Source organism: Microtus ochrogaster, chromosome 24, assembly GCF_000317375.1.
Source record: "Microtus ochrogaster isolate Prairie Vole_2 chromosome 24, MicOch1.0, whole genome shotgun sequence".
Taxonomy (NCBI): Eukaryota; Metazoa; Chordata; class Mammalia; order Rodentia; family Cricetidae; genus Microtus; species Microtus ochrogaster.
In genome coordinates this window covers 11,321,220-11,338,517 of record NC_022024.1, presented here as the reverse complement: position 1 = coordinate 11,338,517, position 17,298 = coordinate 11,321,220, and the positions used below count along the sequence as shown (strand labels likewise).

Sequence of the window (17,298 nt, the reverse complement as noted above, 5' to 3'; positions counted from 1 at the left end):
CTTGGCTAATTCCACACCAAGATGACCATAATGGTGTCAATTATTAACACGGCTGAGAGCAAAGACGGGCCCACGTGTGAAGACAGTTGCAGCTGTATTATACAGCTTGCGGGATCTCAATAACAAACAGAATTACGGAGCGCGGCATTCTCGTGATTGGCTTTTGCAGAACAGCCCCTTTCCCCCCCTTCAATTTAAAAGATATGACCCAGCGCTCGAGTCTAGTAGGTACATGTTTACATTTTGTGAGACCATTTTGGGAACCCAGGGGTAGTTAGGGAACTACAGTGCTCTGCCTGGTTCCCTGATAAACTCTGAGAAATGAAAGCGTTCTCAATTATTACTTTACTTTACTAATAAAACAAAAACCACCTGGCTCTAAACTCATTTTAAAATACAGTTCAATAGAACACACACATTCTCTGCTACAGTAAAATTTTACTGTTTTGAACCTTTTGTCCTGGAATCAATGGACGACTACAGTTGAATCTGGCACAAGGTCCCTATAGTGGTACTCCCAGGACAGAAGTTTATCTGTATGAATTTTGATAGATTGATGTGGATTTAAACGAGTTCTGCGTATTATTAGAATTGTTTTTCCTGTTGTTGTTCCTATTTCATATCTGTATGGTGTGACCATACTGTCGATTTCATCTTTTAATTTATGTCCCACAAGGATGGGACATTTCCTACATCCTACAAAGGCAAGCATGCTGGTTCACAGAAAGGCTGCAATCCCTTACATGGGAAGTTTCTGCTTCTGTGTCTCCTTCTCCACCTAACCTTGTAACACCACTGTGGACCCCAAAAAGAGAATCAATCACATTAGAGTTTGTGTGAAACAGGAATGACTCTTTGTTTTCACCTTTCTTGGGAAAGAGAGTCTGTGAGTTCACTGAAATGCCATGATTTTGAGTTGTGTCAACTGCCTCAGGATAGAAAGTAGCCAGACGGTCTAAGCCTCTACTTCTCTGGCATTGTTTCCAGCGTTGCCAAAGACAGAGCTCAAGCCTCCCACCTGGTGACCGGCTGCGACTCCATGCTGAGCTGAGCCCCATCCCCAAAGAAGAATAGATTTTTCAGATCAAGGTTCACCATGTTGATCATTTTTAGGAACATCACCCAATGAATTTTGTGACAAGAAGAGTGCCGCAGCAAAAATAACCAGGGCAGTAACTTCTTCTGTTTCATTCTTTTTCTCTACAGAGACACAAAGACTCTTTTTGTCAGGGACATGTCAGTCTCCAAGGTACCAACCACAGGGACTTGAAACCTAGAGTCTACTTTTGGATCTCCCATTCCAGCCAATTATTCAGTGAGTTCTCTCCATTTATCTTCATCTCTGAGATGACTGCCTGGCTAAGTCCCTTATCTCTTCACACCTGCATGACTGCCCCAGCTTCTGAGCTGGCCCTTTTGCCTTTGATCTCTTATCTCTTCAATTAATCCTGCAGGCTGCTGCCAGATTAATCTCTCTGAAATCATCCGCTATGCCATTCCCTTGGTAGGAATCTATATTCTCCCAAATTACCATTCTTTTCAAAGCTAAACCCCTCATTCAAGGCCTTCTGTCCACTGTATCTGTTCAAACCTTTCTCTTATTTCTCTGATCTAGTCAAATACTTTTTCCTCCTCTTTCCCACAGTAATTCTAGGTTTTGTGTTCATGACCACCTCGTGTGTTTAGAAACTTCTCCATGCCTGTCCCATTTTACAAATCTCCCAATCAGCAGGCTCTTCCTACATACCTTCTCTTGAAATGGGGAGTCCTTAACTCACTGAATGGGAAAACTAATTCTGGCAAATAGGTCAACTCCAATATCTCTGCGGAAACCATTGGATTCAACTTAGTCCAGGTAAATCATGTGGAAAACAGCTATACACGGATTATACCTGGAGTCAGGACGATGAGTAAATGCAGGTTACAGCCAAAGTAGGGAATCCCAAACAGGGTCCATACAGATTAGAACTTGGAGCCAAGAGATGCAGGTTACAGCCAAAGTAGGGAACCCAGAGCAGTTACAACCCAGATGTCTACAATACATCTTAGAGTCTGAATCTTCCGTTCATTTCAATAAATAATGCCAGACAGTTGTCTTTGTATCTCATGCTGGAAATACAGCACGAAACTAGGCAGGCATGGCTTTAATATTCATGGAACGTTTCAGAATTAGTGAGACAAATTCTTATCGTGAAGTGTTAGGGGAAGAAATGCATGGTAGTGGGTCCCAATTAACCTAGGCGTCACACCAACTCCTTCAAAGTACAGAATTCAAATATCAAGACACACCTATTGAGTTCTTTCTCCTAAAGTGCAAACCGAAATCCTCATCTGTCCCGTCTTCATGCGGGCCTCTACCTCATCAGCTACACTGTGGACAAACTAGAAACTTAGAGATCGTTCATGATACTGTCCCCTTCTCCCTCCTCCTCATCTTTCTCCTTCCTTCTTCAACAGGGTCTCACTATGTGTCCTTGGCTGTCCTGGAACTTATTATGTAGACCAGGATGTCTTCGAACTCACAGAGATCTGCCTCCCAGGTGCTGGGGTTAAAGGCATATGTCACCACACCTTTCCTTCTTTGTTGAACACTTCAAACGCTGGAAACTTCACCCTCTGTGTGTCTCAAATCCATTTTCCTTCTTTTAATCTCCAGCCCCCACTCTGACAAAAGCATCCTTCATCTACTCTGACTCCGTCAACAAAGATCTGTCAGATTCCTTCCTGCTAAGACCTTCCTGTGGGCTTCCATCCTGCAATAAGCCTGATATTATCCTTCATGTACCCCACATGACTTTCATAGATTCTGACCTCCAACACACCTTTCAAGGTTGTCCTGATCCTTAGCTCTTCCATAGGGATCTTGCTTCAGCCACTGCTTTGTTGTGTTGATCTTATAGGTCTTCACCCTCCAATAAGCTGCTTCTTATGTAGCCCAGGCTATCTGGAACTTCCTTGTCTAGCCTTTGACTATTTGACTCCTATCCTGGCAATGAAGGCAAGATTCTCACACAGAGTCTTCTCGTTTGGAGAGTAGAAAATATTGTTGCCTCACGGGCACAAAGGATCAGATAACCAACTGCCTAGAGAAACCCTAATAAAGGCTGTCAGGTCATACTTTAATATTGTCTCCTTCTCTTCTGCAGTTCACTTATGTCTGTCTGGGCAGTATTACAACTTTCCTTTCTCTGTGTGAAAGTTCACAGCTACATCGCTGGACTGTGTGTTTCTACCAAGCCCTCCCCTTCTCTTGCCAGTGCCCATTTACCTCAGGTTGTTCTCAGAGGGAGGAAAAAGAATGAGGATAGTGAAACGGGCAGATTTGGGGGTTCTGACAGACTAGACTTCTCTCAAACATATCTCCATCCTGACTCTGGGAAGGTCAATAGTCTGACAGTTTTGCTTTCTCCTCACTAAGAAAGGGGTAATCCCAGCACCTAACCCAGGTGGCTGAGGTGAGGAGGAGCAGGGTGGGGACAAAAGTGTTACATAAACGTTGTCCTCTCTCACCACCATGGCGGGGAGTTTCTGTCTCTTCCCTGTCCCCATTTTCCCTTGCTTTCCTGGGTGCTACTTTTCACTCCTCCCAAGTTTCCACCCCCCCCCACCCTAAAACATTTCGATCCACTTCCGGGTTGCCTCCACAAAGTGTTAGCCCATTCGATTTTGTAGAGAGCCCTCCCCAGCTTTAAAAAGTTCTATTGACTTCTCATTTCCCAACATCCACGTTCCCCTTGCCTGTCTGATGGGACAGCCATGTATGCATGTATCCAAGCATTGCAGATGATCAGGCCTGAGAACTGTTCATACATGGCCTTTTAAAAATAACCAACTTGCCTTATTTCCTACACACAAGGACCCACCTGCCCATCATAGCTTTTCTTCTTATAAACTTCGTGTAGAAAGAACCTTTCCGCTAAAAATGTCTTCCCCCTCATGTTTAAACTGGGGAAAGAAGGGAAACACCTTTCCTTTTCTGTAAGAATCCGCTGATTTGCTCGCACATGGCTCTCTGAACTGAACCTTGACAGATCAATAGACAGAGTCTCTTTCTCTAGGGATTCCATGTTGACCTCTATCCCAGGATATTGGCACCTTTGAGTGGGGAGAAACAGTATTTTTTTTGTTGTTGTGTAAGCGTGTGATTTCTCTACTTATTTTAGCGGAGCGAATACTGTCCCTAATACTGAAACCACTTTATTTTTTAGCTCTTTCCATTCTGTATTACCCTCCTGGTTTTATCTTCTTTTCCTTTGTTGGCTTACACTTCCTTGTCTATTGTTATTTTGTTACTCCCTTCCCATTCTACATCCAGGGTCTGAAACCCAATCGGCTCGGCTCAAGGACGTGAACAGGAGAAAATGCTGCTGTCCCAGGCTTGTCCTAACTATGCTCAGAGCTGGGCGCACCTCTTTGTCCTCTCTGGGTCTTCTAGATCATTGTCTTTTTTGTTTTTCAACAACTGCAAACAGAAACAAACCAGGAAGCGTCTGGATGAAGAGATTGACAGGTGTTTCACATGGTCCTGGGGTAGAATTGGTAGCCCTGGAAATGATGTATGTAGGCAGGTAGTCTTCAGGCAGGAATTGTACATTCAGATTGGGTTTTAAACATACTCCTGTACCCTGCAGAGGAATATTAGCTAATTGGAAAATAGAGACAATAACAAAATATACACTTGATTCTTTTTTCCTTTTCTACTTGGCAACCCATCATTTCTGTGATACATATTTTACACAATTAGCTTTGCTAGTTAGAAGATTTGTAACGGAAAAATAAATCAACGTTTCAAATAATCCTTTGACTCCTTGGAAAAATAGAAATGTATGATTTTCCTTGGTCAGCTTAAATTTCATGTGTGTCTCTGAGATATTTGAAATCTATAGTATAGTAGGCCATGGCAAACGAGGCGGTCACTGCTCATATACTGATTTCTTAGCTAATAAAGGTGAGAGGCATGGGAGAGTTAGGTTTTGAGTTACCATCCGATGATGGTAACCTGACCCTAGTCCTCTTACGTCTCCAATGCCAAAAGTTTCTGATTGGAATACAACTCGCTGTGAATTCTGATTACATTTCTATTCCCTTCCAAAAACACAGAGAGGAAATTAAGTTATGTTTGATTACATTACAAAAATCCATTCGGTGTCTGGGCAGTCACGGCCATGTCAGAAGTCAACGCACATGGTATGCAGGAGTATGTTCCGGGCTGCGGGCCTGTAGCCCCTTCGTTTCAGCTGAGCCGTGTGTAAGCATAAGGAGGCAGTTAAAAGAACACAAACGTACCTATGTCGTTTCATGAGGAACAAAGCAGTTTTTGTTTATGGGGAACAAGTGGAGAACTCGAGCCCTTGAAACCTGAGAACAATTTGTCTCGTCCTCACAACAATGTTACCAGTTGCAATAGATCAAGTTTCTTAAATTCCCTCCAAGGAGGCAAGTGTAGATGGCGGGGCAGAGCTGATGAGTTGTGGGCTTGCTCGTTTTCAACCTTTCACGTGTGTTGATCGCTTAGTAGCGTATTAGAACACTGAACACTTGCAGTTCTCGTGTGTATTTTGTTATACAGATCATCTAGAGTTTTGTTGAAATAAAGATTCTTATTAAGCCAGACTGAGCTGGGCCCTGAGGTTTTGCATAACTCAGATGCTGTTAATGTGGCTGATCTAGATGTCACAACTGAATATCTGGGCAGGCAACATGTGGCCTTTCTAACTTTTATCTATTCAAGGTAGCCAGTAGAATTAACAGACAGAAGTGACCTCTTCTCAATAAAACCCAAGGCAATGCCTCACTTTTATTGTCTCTCTATATCACTAGTTAAAATTAGAATACAAAGTATAGACTTAGTTTTTTTTTTTTTTGAGGTTTGAAAAGAATTCAGAACGGTTTGTCGTATCTCCCGAGGGAATATCACCTGCAGAACATGTAATTTTCCATTTATTTTAATAAATGCTTACATATTTAAGAAAGCTGTTAAAAAACACGAATTCATGGGTCCCTGTATTAGGCTTGCTCTTGGGTCACCAGCCAGTTCACAAATCATGACACAGAGATTTATTATTAGTTATGAGTGCTTGACCGTATGTTATGCTTGTCCACTAGCTATTATAACTTAAATTAACCTATTTCTTTTCATTTATGTTTTGCCTCAGGGCTTTTTTTTTATTCTGTATGTCCTACTCCATGTCTGTCTGTCTGGCAGCTGCCTGCCTGCCAGAGCGCAGTCTTCCTTTCTTTCTCCATCTTTCTCTCTTCCCTCTCCTCTTGAGCCTAGATTCCCCCTCCTCCTTATTCTTTCTGCTTGCCAGCTCCACCTATCCCTCTGTTGCCTAGCTATTGGCCATTCAGCTTTTCATTAGGCTAGTCAGTTGCCTTACATAGGCAAGGTAATACAGCAATGCATCGTTACATCGTTAAACAAATGCAGCATAAATTGATGTAATGCAACTTTAAATAGTTAAGTAATAAATTGCAACATAAACAAATGTAACACATCTTTACGTAGACAAAGTAACATTCCACAACAGCTCCCATCCTCTGGGTTGAGGTTTGAGTGGTGAATATCGGGCACCAGTTCTTGTGTCTGAACACTGAGTCTTTAGATACGGCACTGCATGGGAAAGTTGCAGAACCTTTAGGGGGTGGAGCCTTGCTAGAGGAAGTGGGTCACTGGGGTGGGACTGGGGTTGTATAATCTTGCACACTTCCTGTCTGCTCTTGGCATCCTGACTGTGAAGGCAGTGTAACCAGATGCCTCTCTTCATGTCACTATGCCCTCTTAGTCATGATGGACAGTAGGTATCTCGAGCCCCTCAAACTATAGCCTTTCCCACTAGGCTGCTTCCTGTCAGGTATTAGTCACAGCAATAAAAAAGCAACTAACAGACTCAGGGATTCTGGTTTGCATTGTTCTGGGATGCAGTCAAGGTGTTGGAACTCTCTGGATGATTATATATCACCAACACTGAAGTGGAAAGGCATGCACAATGTAGGGTCCAGTGCTGTGCCAACGCAAAGAAAATCTCTCTCTCCTTCTCTCTCTTGTTCCCTCCCTCCCTTTTTTCTCTCTGTAGTGTCTCTCTCTCCCTCCCTTCCTCCCTCTATGTAGTCAACCCCTAGTGTGTATGTGTGTATGTGTGTGTGTGTGTGTGTGTGTGTGTTGGGGAAAATGGGGTGATTTAAAAGACTAGGTTGAAAGAACCACCATCTATCAATGGGGCTAAGTGACCATCTAATTGTTGACTCAAGCCCAAGAGGAGAGTGATTTGGTAGAGAGACTTCCTGGTATTGGCACAGTGGACAGTGGAAGAGAGGGGGACCCCCTCACTCCCCGTTTCTGCTCTTATTGATACCGAAGCAGCACCTTGCGTTCCAGGTGGACTGTCTGGAATCAGCATGGGAACAGACAAGGACCGTGATGGCTGCTAGTTTTGCTCTAGTGTTTTCACTTTGGATCTGTTCCATACAAGTAGGAGAAGGGCAATTTAGTGCTTTAAGCACAGGATAACGATACAATTAGAATGGGGTTTGCTCTTCTCCAAACCAGGGCAGGGGGCACCTTCAGTGGGTCCAGCATGGTCTGTAGGGTTCGTGTTGACTGTGCTTATGGGTCGCTTGTGAACGAACTCTATTTGTTGCACCAAAGCAACACAAACAAGAGCAGTGAGAAAAAGAAGCACACTAGCACAAACTGCTCGCGCCCCATACCTCACACTGACTGTGCTCTGGGCAAAGGGACCTTGTGACCAACATAGCCTAATCCAGTTGACACAATGCTCTGTGAGCCAGGGGCTGAGAACCTGTCTAGATATATTCATTTCGGATGTGATGTCATCCTGGCAAATTAACCCTTGACCTTTTCACAAGAAGCACGTATTTATGTATTTATAAGGCTGCAGAGAGTAGTTCCTTTGTGAACCAGAAGCCAGGAGACACCTGGTGAACAGTAAATACCTAGCCGGTCAGAAACAAAATCTGAACACCTTTATCAGAGAGTCACCACCCAGTTCAAGCGAACAAAAGGTTCATGGTTTTCTCTTTCTCAAAGAGTTCACTTCTGTTTGTGATCTCTCAGCCAATAGGGGATTTTGGTTACAGCCCCTTATCCCTCTATCTACAGCCGGCCTCGCTGCTGTTCAAAGTTCCTATTGGGTACTGCCATTATCTCCATTGCAATTTAGCCACGAGATCCCCATGCCCTGACAGCCCCACTGGAGGCAGTTGGTTTCCCTCTGCTTGTTCCCTTCAGGTAAAGCTAGCTCAACAAAAGCAGAGCGATAGTGTCCTGTCATTGAGGAGTGGTTGGAAAGGCACCGGGGGCCCCTCCCCAGCCACAAAGGGGCCCTTGTGGGCTTGTTTATCTATAGGCTGCTGAAAACCTAGGAAGTTACTTTGTTTGACTAGAATAAAAAGCCTGGAATGATCTCGAGCCCAGATTTTCTTTCATTAAAAAGCAAGATCAAAGGACGGAGGTCTCATCCTCAGCGCTCACATCCTCTCCTCTCATGTCACCGCAGTCAAAAGCATGAAGCAAACCGTATGTAATTATTAACTGATGGATTCCGTACGAAGATTTTTCGGCTAGCGCCCGCCAGATTCTCTTACTTTGCTCATGCATTTATCTCCCGCGTCAGTCAAGACTAGAAAGCCATGCTTTGTTTGACAGACGAGGACCTCCAGGAGAAGTACAATTAGGACATGACTCACACGTATATCGGAAATCATGCAGCGTATTGCAGTCGCTCATACGTCCTGATGAGAAGGTGATTCACTAACACAACAGTTGAGGCAGAGCCTTGCCAAGGTACAATCGAGAACAATTACTTCCAACCCAAGTTCCCAAGCATCGAGCTGGCATGAATGTGCCTCTTGGGAGGAATTACTTATTTGTTTATGTGGCTGCTGGCAGGGAAACCCCTGATGGAAAGGTGTGTATTCAGAGCAAAAGACATCAGCACTCCGGCAGAGGGCATGGGTGTGTGTTTGTGTGCATGGGTGTGGGTGTGTGATAGTGTGTGTCTGTGTGAGGTCCATGAGTTGATGTATATGGGCACTGTGGGATTGTTTGTGATTATCTCCATGTGGGCAGTGGTGGGCAGCCCGTGGTTAGCGCAGCAGCCATGTTTCAGTAATCATGGTAGGTCTTGGTTAAATAATTTGAGGGTCTTTGACAGACGTGCAGAGTTCAAAACTGTCATCTTTATTTGACTCCACAAAATTAGATTACAAAGAAGCCCTGACAGTTTAAAGATAAAACAAATTAAGGATGCCAAAGTCAAAGTATCAGATGGTCCTATCCAGTTTTCTAGGTGAAAAACTAAGCATCATTTCCAACTTGAATTTAGAAACAAAAATATTAATGGGACTCTAGAGAAGATTATGGAGGTTGGTGTTTGATCCTGAGACACACATAGGAAACTTTTGATTGTGGGTATGACTAAGCATCTATCTGTAACCCTCCAACTCTAGGGCTTGGACCTCGAGGCCACACAAGTCATCAACTGGTGGACAAAACAAAGTGGTCCACAGGACATCTAAGAGTTCTTTCGCAAACTGAGATCTGTGTTTTGTAGTTACAACTGTACTTACAGGGACTGGAGACTTCGCAAGTTCTGCAGAGCTTCCGAGGGGACCTGTCTCAGCTGATTATTCTGCAGCATGCTGCCCATTGAAACAAATGAAGAGAGAGACATTAGAGAAAATGAACAAGAGACAAGCCAAACACAGCAGCATCAGACACTGTTCCAAGTGCCTTAAAAACATCGGCACGTCAATCAAAGTTTTAGGGAGGTTAAATTCGCAAGGGAGTGCTAATAAGAAATAAATAAGGAGGGCTACTGATGTCTTTGAGTTAATCTTGTATCCTGTCATGGTACTGAAGGTATTTATCAGCTGTAGGAGTTCCCTGGTAGAGTTTTTGGGGTCACCTTATCATATATCATCTGCAAATAGTGAAAGTTTGACTTCTTCCTTTCCAATTTCCTTGATCTCCTTTTGCTGTCTTATTGTTCTAGCTAGAACTTCGTGACCCAACTGCCAGCACTGGGCTGAGCTCAGGTGAAGAGATGGAGGAGGGATCATATGAACAAGGCAGATCAAGAGCATGATGGGAAAACCACAGAGACAGCGGACTTGAGTTAGTGGGAGCCCATGGACAATGGGCTGATAGTTGGGGAACCTGCATGGAACCGAACTACATCTACTGAATGTGGGTGACAGTTAATGTAGCCTGATCTATTGCGGGGTGGGGGGCTGGCAGTCACTCCAGGACCTATCCCAGGTTCATGAACTGGTTCTTTAAAACCCATTCCCTATGATGGGATACCTTGCTCAGCCTTGATACACGGGGGGAGGGGCTTGGTCCTGCCTCAAGTTGGTATCCCAGACCTTACCCCCTCTGAGGAGTGGCTGGAGGATAGGAAAGGCGGATGTGGGGGGACAGGAGAAGGGGAGGGAGGGGGAACTGGGGTTCATATGTAAAATGAAAAGTAATTTTTAAAATAAAAATATGAAGAAAAAAATAAATCTTAAAAACCCAATTACCAATTAAGTTTAGTTACCTTTGACTGAGAGAATAAGAGCAGGTTTCTTATGTTCCTAAGTAGTTAATTAGAAATTTCTGTTTTTGTTCAAGATATTTCAGTGGGAGACAAAACAGCTAAAGGGTTTATACTACAGAATGCAACTAAAATAGAAAACTCGCACACGGCCGTTGATTTATTTTGCAAACCCTTCTTACTGAATACTCAGAATATGAACAGAGTTAAACACGTCCCAAGTAGAGGGTGTAGACACATAACTGCATTTTATTATTTGCATAAGGGAGCACAAAGAACACGGACTGCTTTTATTAGAGACAAGGTGTGATATATATATATCACAAACTATATATATATATATGTAGTTTTTTTCCTGGGTATATTTAAAATAGTCATTATTTCATACAGCATCTTCAGGCTTCTCTAAGTATACAACTTTGCTTATACTCTCTTTTTCTTTCCCTTTGACTTTTTGCTTAGCAAGGCTAAGTGAGAACAGATAGGATGAAGTAGGGTAGGGCAGGGAGGAGAACAACTCTGTCAATTTGTTGGAGTGGCAACTAATGACCTAATTCTCAGATGTTCTTTCTGCTGAAGTGTCCTAGGTATAGACATTACGTCATCTACCATTGCTGGATTGTAGGTCAGCGTTGGACAGGGGAATGATGGCTCTCTGTGACTTTTCTATACTTACCTTTGTCTGTCACCTTACGGTTTTGGTTTGGTGGCAGGTGGGAGGAGGATGGCCTCTTTCCTTGACTGAACGGCTTATACCAGAAAATGAATTTTGGTTGAAGATCGCTTCATACAGCATTTCATTGGGTTAAGTATTTTGTAGTACACAACCACACAGCCTATTTATCTTAGGGTCAATGTGTTCAGGGACAATAATCTTCAATGTTAGCGGTAAGAGATCACAGTGAGATTGCATATGTGAAGCAGCACTAGCCAACAAATGCTGATGTCATCTCTGTTCTTTATCTTAGTTAACTGGATCATTAGTCCTTTTCTCTCGTTTTACCATAATCTCTACCCATCCACCTTAGGCAAATCATGACTCCAAATGAACATGACCTTTATACTATCTTTGTGGCCACTTTTGAACTTTATGAAACATTTGACAGTTTCTATGAGAAGAGTGATAATATCTATGAGGAATCAGGATATTCTGCTCAGGGTTTTGCTGCTTAGGCTGTGGCTTTCAACTTCATTGGATCAATATTTACCTAATAGTATCACAAAGGAGAGCTATGGAAAAGTATCTGATAGTAAAATTATTTGTGTCTTAATAAATTCATGATATTACATGTGGCAATCTGTGGCAGTCTGAATGTAGTTGGCCCCCATTAGCTCAGAGGAAGTGGCACTATTAGGGGGTGTGGCCTTATGGAAGTAGATGTGGCCTGGTTGGAGGAAGTGTGTCACTGTGGGGATGAGCTTTGAAGTCTATTATGCTGAAGCTACACCTGGTTAAATTCACTTTCTGTTGCCTGTGGATCAAGATACGGAACTCTTAGCTCCTTCTCCAGCACCATACCTGCCTGCACCGTCACCATATTCTCAGTTGCCATGTCCCACCATGTAGTGGTATTTCATTTGTATTTTAATAGATAAATCTTGCCTAAAGACCAGAACGCAAAACAACCACACTAGTCAGCCATACAGGCTAGGCAGTGGTGGCACACAACTTTAATCCCAGTAACCACACCAGTTAGCCATAGAGGCTGGGCGGTGGCGGTACACACCTTTAATCCTAGCACTAGAGAGGAATATAAAGCAGGATGAGACAGGAACTCATTCTCTATCAGTCTGAAGATTTCATAGAGGTAAGAGCTCTCTAGTGGCTTGGCAGCTTTGCTTTTCTGATCTTCAGGGTGAACCTCTGGGTTTTTATTTTACGTCTACATTTGGTGCACAACATTTGGGGTACAAATTCATAAAAAAGCAATCTGCCTGTGGCTTTTTAGTCACCAGCACAGGCTGGAGCTGCGTGTGGGGCTCTAGCCCCACCCAACTAGACTTTCTTTTCTTTTTTTCCCCAAGCCTCCAAGAAAGTTTGGGATTTTCTTGTTGTAGCCTCTCTGAATCAGTCTTTAACTGCCACCCAAATTTCAGAAGTACTTGGGCTCCAAATGACTCAGGACTCACTGGCCCTAGACTAGCTGAGTCTCAGAAATAACCTATAACCTCAGCTCATTTCTGTTGCTATAATATGACAAGAAAGCCTGAGGATGGGAACTTTATGAAGCAAATAGGTATATTTAGTTTACAGTTTTAGAGGTTCAAAGTCCAAGATCACACAGCATCATCTATTCAGATTCTAGTGAGAGGGCCGCAAGAATGGTGACATTGCAATGGAAGGAACAGGCAGAAAAGCAATATGTCCCATTAGGAAGCTGATGGGATCCAGGGGCCAAGAATGCTTCGGAAACAAACTTGAACATCTCTGAACTATAGCTTAAGGCTCATTTAAAAAGTCAGCTAAGGTAGTGCTATCTAGGGCAGGCAAAACGAGGCACAGAGTATGTGCAAATCCATTCTGAGCACATGAAATGTGTTTGCAGGCAGAAATCCATATCAGACAAGAGACACCTCTTTTGCTGATTGCTCCATAGTTATTCGATAAGTAAACTTGAAACAGTTGGTTCCCATCATGCAAAATTAAGAAAACATTGATGTCTAGAGAGTCTGGGTTTTTCTCCGCATCATGGATCAGAACCATCTTTCCACAAATGTTTACTGAGAATATACTTTTCAAAGGACTGAGATATACCAATGACCAAGACTTAGTTTGTCTTTGATTTGCTGGACGTGTAGAAACACTCAATGGGAAGATAGTGTAATTAGAATTATACAATGATAAAATCAGAAAATGTAAATAGTGTGGCGGAAAAAAAACATGTACAAAACTTGAGTAGTTCAAACTTAATTACAAATTTAGGGATTTAAAATTAAATTTCCATATAATTATAATAAGTCATATATACTTCATATCATATAATTTGTCTTCATATTAGATACTTGTATTTCAAATAAACACAATGGTTTGAGATACATTTATACATAAACACATATACACACTTTATCTCATATACTCAATATACAGTTTGCTGAGTGAATTGAAGAGGTTGATTATAGTATAGTTTATTTTTTTATTATTTTCAATTTTATTTATTTTTAATTAATTTTTTGTGAATGTGTGCTTGTCAATATGTTTAAGTCTACGGGTGACTGTGGAGGCAAGAAGGGGCAATGGGTCCCCTGAAGCTGGAGTTGTAGGTGGTTCTGAGCTGCCATGTGGGTGCTGAGATTTAATTTTGGGTTCTCTTTAAGAGCAGCTAGTGCTCTTAACTACTGGATCATCTCTCTTGGGCCTACAATATAATTTATTTAATAGCCTTCAAATGTTTTCCATACATAACTCAACATGGGAAATCATTTTAGTCATCTTATTTAAGCTTGAATCTCATGATGCATTTTGAATGGTTCAAATATCTTTCTGGGTATGCTGAAATATAAGTTAACTGTACCTGGAACTGATGCATATAAGTTAGCATTAGGGTTGGCAATATCAACTAAAATATTTCTGCTAATAGCATAAATGCCCCAAATAGAAGGCAAGCTAAACCAGTCATCTAAGAAGACCAAACAATGGTTCTGCTATAGAATTTAAATTTTTATTCATCTATTTATTTTAAATCCTCCAATCCCTTTCCCCGTTCCCCTAGAATTTAAACTTTAATAAAATATTAAATTTAATTAAACTTTTTAAAACCTACATGTATTTTAGGTGATGGAAATGCAGCTTTCATTAAGCATAAATAACTCAAATCCTTTTTTTGAAGTTAACTCCATCTCAATGGACAAAAAATAAAATCAAGATATTGTTTTGTACATAAAATTTAGAATGGCTTGCAACTTTTGGTATTTTCTCTACTTAGATGCTCCAAGCCAGAACACACAGGAATGAAATTTGTTGGTGGGTACTAGAAGAAGAAGGTGTTTGTGTCAATTGAGAGGAGGGAATTTAGTTTTATGTCAATTGAGAGGAGGGAATTTCAATTAAGAAAATCCCTCCACAAGATCAGGTTGCAAACAAGCTTGCAGGTAATTTTCTTAATCAGAGATTGATGTGGGAGGGCTTAGCTAATTGTGGGTGGTGCCACCTCTGGGATGGTGTTCCTGGGTGCTGGAAGAAAGCCATGAAGAGCAAGCCAGTAAGCAGCACCCTTCCATGGTCTCAGTATCCTGCCTCCAGGTTCCTGCCCTGCTTGAGTTTCGGCTTTGGTTTCTCTCGTTGAACTATGATTCAGGATATGAAAGCCAAATAAACTCTTTTCTCTCCAAGTTGCTTTTGGTCATAGTGTTTTAGTGCAGGAATAGTAACCCTAACTATGACAGTATTCAGCAGAACTGAATTTTATGACAACAGATATGGAAGTTGGACAATAGATGCTAAGAAAACTTATTTATTTAAATAAATAACTCATTTAAATCCTCTCATTCTCCTCTGTGTAGAATCCAGGGCTTTGGGTATAGCTGGCAAATGTGCCATTGACTGATGTGGGAGTCCCCTCTGTGTGCTGTGATTACTATTAATGAATAAAGAAACTGCCTTGGCCTGTTGATAGGGCAAAGCTTAGGTAAGTGGGGAAAATTAAACTGAATGCTGGGAGGAAGAAGGTGGAGTCAGGGGATGCCATGGATCCACCACCAGACATAGACATGCTGAAATTTGCTGGTAAGCCACGACCTCATGGTGATATACAGATTAATGGGGATGGGTTAAATTAAGATGTAAGAGTTAGCCAATAAGAAGCTAGAGCTAATGGCCGAGCAGTGTTTTAATTAATACAGTTTCTGTGTGATTATTTCAGTTCTGGGTGGCAGGAACGAACAAGCGGCTCCTTGTATCAACTGAGCTCCATCTCTAACCCAATATTTTGTAAGGAACAGCTGTCCACTTTGCTAGGCTGCACACCAGGTTTTGTATACCTACTCATATACACAAACTTAGTATGCTAGAGTCCTTACCGGTGTATCGTAAGGAAACACAATCTAAAGCAAGTTTGAAGCTGTGATCTCATTATGCTGGCGTCACAGTGAAATTATTCCCTCAATGACCAAAATCTTTAGCGACAGGCTCCCCAACTGCATGGGGGGGGGGGAAACATTCTTGCAAGTGTGAATAGGTAAGTGGGTTATTTAGAGGCAAACAACTTTAGATATGATGTTAGAGAAGGAGAGAGGAATGGTCACACACAGGTTATAGCCAAGTATAACATGGCTTTATGACGCCAGTGAAGGCAGAGATGGACTTAAATGAGTCACCTTGAAGATCCGAATTGCACACGATATTTGCACATTAATTAGCAGTCATTTGGCATGAAAGTCAGACTTGATTTACTTACAGAACTTTAAGACTGTGAAGGCCCGCAAATGCTCCCTTGGGAATGTGTGTCAAAGCATTTCCAGCGAGACGCCTGTGGATTTCAGTGGAGAGGGGAGAGAGAGAGAGGGAGAGAGAGAGAAAAAGAATCAGCATAACTTTGTCCAAGTGGAATTCATTTCACTGTTGAAACATGCAATACAACTATGTTCAAATCACACGAGCAACTTTAAGGAACCTTGTAGTCTTATATGTTGCAAACACTTTAAATTTCCTAAAAAGATGTTGGCAGAAGAGGTGCTTAAGAAAAAAAATGAAATAAATTACTTTATAATAAATTACTTACTAGATTCTACTACATATGTATCTATTCCTGCTCTTTAACTTTTTAAATAAAAACTACCACCACATAATAATTTGAAACAGACTTGTGAAGTCAAAATGTGACAAAAAGTTTTACCACTACCATTATAAAATGAAATAATCAGATAAGAATATTTTCAATGTAATTAAAGGAGAATATACTCATTAGTGTAAAATAGGAATGTATATTGTTATAGCCACTTTTCCTCTAAGCCACAAGAAAAGATAGAGAAGCTTAATTTAACATACCCTAGTTGATTAATACCTTAAATGGAAGCACAACACTGAGGGTTGAACATGTTAACACAAATGACTTTGTGGCAACTTTTGACATCCTTTCCTAGTAACATTTGAAACATTGTGTCTTTACAATATTTTTTATATGTGAATAGGTTAACGAGGTATGGAGCCCCAGCATTTGGTTCTGTACTAACTTAGAGGCCACATCAAAGACATAGGAGATGTATGGTGGTACTAGCTATCAAGCAGAAGAACCTAGAACAAGAGTGAGTCAGAGGACCACAGAATCTCCTGAGGACTTACTTCATCACATCCTCGGGACAGAACACGTCTAAGCTAAGACAGACTCATCCTTCAGTGATGAAGATGGAGGTTAAGGGCAAGGGTAGAGTTGGTTCACCTGACTAGAACCCTTTTTTGGAGGGTCTGATGGTCTCAAATACATCGTCTTGATATTGTGTCCCAAGGGAGACAATTCAGTCACGGAGAGCTAATGACCAGATTGAAATAAGCCAGTCACCATACGACTTTAAATATGCATCCACTTGCTAGTCCATACTGCTGATATTAGGCCATATATATTTAAATAAATAATGTAATTATCTTATGAATAGGATAAATAGTATTAGGGTTACAAGTATCTATAGGACCTGAGTTCAGTACCCAGCACCCATGTGGAGTGCGGATAGCTGCAGGAGACGAACACACTCTCCTGGTTTCCTCTGGTACTTCTCTCTCTCTCTCTCTCTCTCTCTCTCTCTCTCT

At 41.8% G+C, this 17,298-nt stretch overlaps 1 protein-coding gene across 1 annotated transcript in view; it reads right to left on the bottom strand.

Moving 5' to 3' along the window:
• The window catches only part of Lgr5 (leucine rich repeat containing G protein-coupled receptor 5), a 130,312-nt gene that overhangs the window by 34,622 nt on the left and 78,392 nt on the right, over positions 1-17,298 (bottom strand). The window contains exons 3-4 of the mRNA XM_005358047.3: positions 15,953-16,024; positions 9,592-9,663 (exon numbers count right to left, since the gene is read on the bottom strand). Coding sequence (XP_005358104.1) covers positions 9,592-9,663; positions 15,953-16,024 — 144 coding nt within the window. The remainder of the gene's footprint in view (positions 1-9,591; positions 9,664-15,952; positions 16,025-17,298) is intronic.